The sequence below is a fragment of the Momordica charantia genome, assembly GCF_013281855.1.
Source record: "Momordica charantia cultivar OHB3-1 chromosome 4 unlocalized genomic scaffold, Mcharantia_2.0 BLBB01000004.1, whole genome shotgun sequence".
In the NCBI taxonomy this organism is placed as follows: Eukaryota; Viridiplantae; Streptophyta; class Magnoliopsida; order Cucurbitales; family Cucurbitaceae; genus Momordica; species Momordica charantia.
In genome coordinates, this window is record NW_028275162.1 from 25473612 (window position 1) to 25478296 (window position 4685).

Sequence of the window (4685 nt, forward strand, 5' to 3'; positions counted from 1 at the left end):
AAAATACATATTCATTTTATTTTATTTTTTTAATTATCTCTTAAAAATATGACTTTTGTACTTAAAAACACTATAATTTAAACTTCATGATCTCGTTGTATCAATATTTACTCATAGTATGGGATAAGGGATCAAACTCATAACCTCCTTATTGGAGATATATGTCGGTGGAGTTATGTTCCCTTTGCCCAGCCACTTTGTTTTGAATTATAATATTAATATTATGAAAAAACAAAAATTGTAACTCCTAAACTTGACCTGTCCAATTTATGTAATTTGTCTAGTATAAATCTCCTAAAATTAAATTCAATCCATACATAACAACTATCGAATATATTTATACCAAAGCGAGCTTAACTCAATGGTAATTGACATATATCTAAGAGACTGTGAGATTGAACCACATCGCACGTTCCACGTGTTGTACTTAAAAAAACTACTGAATATATTTATGAAAATTCTTAAACTTAAAAAAAAAATCAAATCTAATATCAATTTTCTTTATTCATCAATTTCACGATAAACATATAAACGCACGAGATAATATTTTTTTCTAACGATTTTTCTAAAGAAACCAATCAGAAGATTAAAATTGCAACAACCATTCAAATATCGAGTAAAGATTGCAACAATCATTCAAATTTAAAACGTAGTTCGATGAAATTAAAAGTTTTTGGTAAAAATTGAATTTTATCCCAAACTTTGGGCTACGAGAATCTGGACCAACTTTTGTAAAGCCCAAACGCAGGCCCATCAGGAAATTGCCCGGGCAGCTAAAATCCTGAAATTCCCTCGCTTTGCCTCTCTCGCTCTGTTTTCGCTCGTTTTCTGCTCGAATCCCCAATGAAGTTGAAGAAATTCGTATCAGTTCCCATTTTCTGTGTGTTTTCCTTGATGGGTTTTGTGTATTACATCACGGTGTTCATTTTCATCGAGGATTGGACTGGTTTGCTTTCTTCTCCCGGGTTGCTCAACTCTCTGATTTTCACTTCCTTGGCTTCCCTATGCCTTTTCTCTTTCGCCACCTGTGTTCTCACCGACCCGGGTTCTGTTCCCTCTTCCTATTTGCCCGATGTTGAAGAAAATGCCGGCTCAGATCAAGATGCCAAGTGTACCGTAAGTTTGGGGACTCGTATTATGTGAAGAATTTTAGAATTACGAGCTAGATTTCTTTGTTTTCACCGATTCTATGCTGTGGATTTGTGGTTTCTTCTGATTTTATGCTTTATTTATGAGGTTATTGGTTTATCAATTAGCTGCTTCTCAGGCTAATTTGTATTGGTTGTGTTTGTATGGGCATGAATTGCTAATTACACGTATGTTGGGGTATGGGTTTTGAGCCTCAGTTGATATTAGTGATCACATTTTCCAGGAAAGAATTCTTATTGTCTGATATATTTGGTAAAAGATGTTAAGAGTCAGATTGAAACACATTTTATTTGTTATCTTCGTTTTGTTTTTATTTGAGGACTACAGATACTGTAGAAATGTATGATTTATTGATATATGTAGCCACCGAAAGCCCAAAAAAGGATCTTTGTCCTCATTTGAATTTATTCTTATTTCATATTTGTCTCGTAGAAGACTTAATTAAGCCTCTATTAGTTCAGATAGATATTTGATTGTAACATGTAATATCTTGTATTTCTTAGCCATACTGCTTTATGGCTTAATATATAATATCATATTAGTGGAGTCATGATCTCAAGCAAGGTAGTTAGAGATTGCAAAGCCTGCTACATTAACTACGTGGCAAGGTGCAAAGCGATAATTTTTCACAGGGAGGGAAAGTAGAGAGAAAACTTTAAAATCTTAAGGTTTTTATATAATTTTCTTAATCTAAGACGATCGAGAGGGGAACACTTGCCCCTTTCTTTCCCTCTTCACTCTGCCTCTTCTTCCTGATTGATTGCATACTTTAGAGGATGATCATATTTCGAAGTTTAATGGATACAAAGGAGATTGGACGGTAATTTAGTGGCGGAGCAATCATTTGGCCAAATCCTATTCTAACTGTGAACTTTTAAATCCTATATTTAATAGGACAATGAGGAAACACATAGCCTTATTCTCAGAAGTCCATATAGTTTTGAAGCTCAAGTATGCTACTTGTTTGTCGATGACCAATGGTGTTAATGGACCTTTTAATGCAGGCTGATGCCGCTGATCATTATACATATCTGTATCTCTCTCTTTCTTAATATCGAAGGTACTATCCTGTTGAGTAAAATCCAAACCTAGAATCCAGTGGCACCTTTAAGACTTGTAATTGTACCACGAACCAATCTTTCTATATGTTAGGCATTTGACATGCACCAGGAAAAGTAATTTTTTTGTGAAGCAAACAGGAAATTATTCCAGTTGTTTACTTTAGAATATGGATTATTTTGGACTCATTGATTTGATTAACAGGCTTTACAGATGAAGCATTGTGAAAAGTGTAGCACCTACAAGCCTCCAAGGACCCATCATTGTCGGGTCTGCAGAAGGTGTGTTTTGAGGATGGTAAGTTCTGCTGTACCAAGACGTCAAAAATTGAACTCTAACTCTTCGTTTTGAATATGGATAATCTGAATCCCTGTGGTTTTTTGTTCCATTTCACTTGAGCTTAAATTGGATGCAGGATCATCACTGTTTGTGGATAAATAATTGCGTTGGTTATTGGAACTACAAGTCCTTTTTTGTCCTTGTCGCATATGGGACTATGGCAAGCATACATTCCACGGTATGCCTTTTTCAGTTTAATTTTTTTCATTCAACAGTATGTATAATTGTTTGCTTATGACTCTAGCTTTGATTGCTTAGTTCATCATTGTGAGCTGTGCATTCCAGAAGAACTGGAATCTTGAGGGAATGCTTCCTGTAAAGATTTTCTATGTAAGCTGTTTGTTTATATAACCCGGTTCCATTTTCACTACTCATAATATCATAATTTTGCATTCATCTGGTTAAGCACTTTGAGCTTAGTCTATAGTCCATCAAAGCTGTCTGCGTCACCAATTTTAGTCCTCGTCCAATCTACTAGTTTATTTCGCTTAATCAACTCATGCTTCTAATCCATCTTCAACTTCATCATATTAGTTGCTACTTGGTATAACTATAAGGTATAGAGAAATTCTAACTGGCATAACATATTCCCAATAAAACCATTGCAGCTGGCCAAATTTTATGGGCAAAAAGATTTAGTTAACTTTTATGTTTTAGGTCATTTGCGGGGCGATGGTGATCTCCTTGACCACGACTCTTGGAACTCTTCTGGCCTGGCATATCTACCTCATAATTCGGAATATGACAACTATAGAGGTACAATATGGGTTTCTACAGTTGGATACTTGGACTTATATGCATGAATTTACTTCCCCCAACGATTATCGAGTGAGAATTGTGTTTCTTTTGACCAGTATTACGAAGGAATACGGGCAGCATGGTTGGCGAGAAAGTCCGGACAGAGCTACCAGCACCCATTCGATCTTGGTGCTTATAGAAATATAACCTTGGTTGGTATCTTATATTTCTTATCCCCTTTTGTCTGCATATATGTGTCTGTCTTAACACACATGTTCCCATGTGTTCTCTCCATCCTGAATGTTGGGTTATTACAAAGTTCTTTTTGTGTCTTATATTATTTGAAAACATTGAATCTATGATCTGTCCATATGGTTAGTCATCTGAGTTCTTAACGATAAAACGCTGTATTTCTATAGATATCATTTCTATTCCAAGAATTGAATCACAAATTCTGAACTCTTTAAAACAAAACAAAGTAACCCATCTGGGGTGTTGATATTGTTATCAGGTCTTAGGTCCAAACGTTCTGAAATGGGCATGGCCTACTTCAGTAAGCCATCTAAAAGATGGACTCAGTTTCCCGACTTTACGCGATAGCTCATGAACAAGTTCGGCCGAGCTGATTCTCGTTCTGAATTTGTTTCAAGAATACACTCAAGGCTGCCAAGTTTAGAGAAGCTGTGTTCTTCTTAATCTGTAGATAAATACGCCGCAATTTCTCCACTCTCATCAGCTTAGAAAGGTAGCAAAATGAAGAGATGGGGTTCTCTTGATCCTCCTAAAGTCTCCAACCTCATAAACAAGGGAAAATTTGTATACTCGCAGTTCTGTATTTAAAATAAGGATTGATGTAGAGTTATAGTATCGAAATACCATTCCAGTTTTAAACCGCTGTAAAGAATTCGGGAAGTCGCAGGTTCTGTTTGATAATGTTTTTTTCGAACTTGAGGAGGGAATAAATTATAAAAATAGTTGTTTATTCAATATTTTGAGATGCCATACTATTTAGATGAAATGGATAGATTTTAAATTTGAAATTGGAACAGAATAGCCATATCCTTGGAGACCAACTTGAAATCTTGTTTGTTTGAATGTGGGAAAGATGAGTAGGAGCTTACTAGGTTTTGTGGAATGTGTGAAGAACAAAGCCAAAAGCAGAACCACACTTATCCTATAATAATTTACCACTATCATTGTTCCACTATTTTGATGAACCAAAATGTTGGGTATCAATCATTCCACATGTTGCTAAGTTTGTTCTTTTTCCCCTTGCATTTCCTTTACACAAATCATAAGAAATGACTTGCGCGATATTTTAATTTAGTTTTACTAACTCGTTATATCAAAACAGGAGATTAGAGTCAACTTGAACTTAACTTAATTGGTTAAGGCATGTA

General features: G+C 35.3%; 1 protein-coding gene across 1 annotated transcript; it reads left to right on the plus strand.

Moving 5' to 3' along the window:
• The first annotated feature begins 794 nt into the window (after positions 1-794).
• Positions 795-4272, plus strand: LOC111006718 (DHHC-type zinc finger family protein). The gene is made up of 7 exons (XM_022278793.2): positions 795-1116; positions 2413-2505; positions 2624-2725; positions 2806-2877; positions 3205-3303; positions 3402-3497; positions 3797-4272. The coding sequence occupies exons 1-7, from the start codon at positions 844-846 to the stop codon at positions 3890-3892; spliced, it is 831 nt and encodes a 276-aa protein (XP_022134485.1). The 5' UTR covers positions 795-843; the 3' UTR covers positions 3893-4272.
• The last annotated feature ends 413 nt before the right edge of the window (positions 4273-4685 follow it).

Bases quoted from the DNA above. Each gene is read 5' to 3' on its own strand.
- LOC111006718 (XM_022278793.2), top strand. From the start codon at position 844: ATGAAGTTGAAGAAATTCGTATCAGTTCCCATTTTCTGTGTGTTTTCC. The intron at 2,726-2,805 runs GTATGCCTTTTT...TTGATTGCTTAG, and splicing joins TGGCAAGCATACATTCCACG to TTCATCATTGTGAGCTGTGC. The intron at 3,498-3,796 runs GTTGGTATCTTA...TATTGTTATCAG, and splicing joins CTTATAGAAATATAACCTTG to GTCTTAGGTCCAAACGTTCT.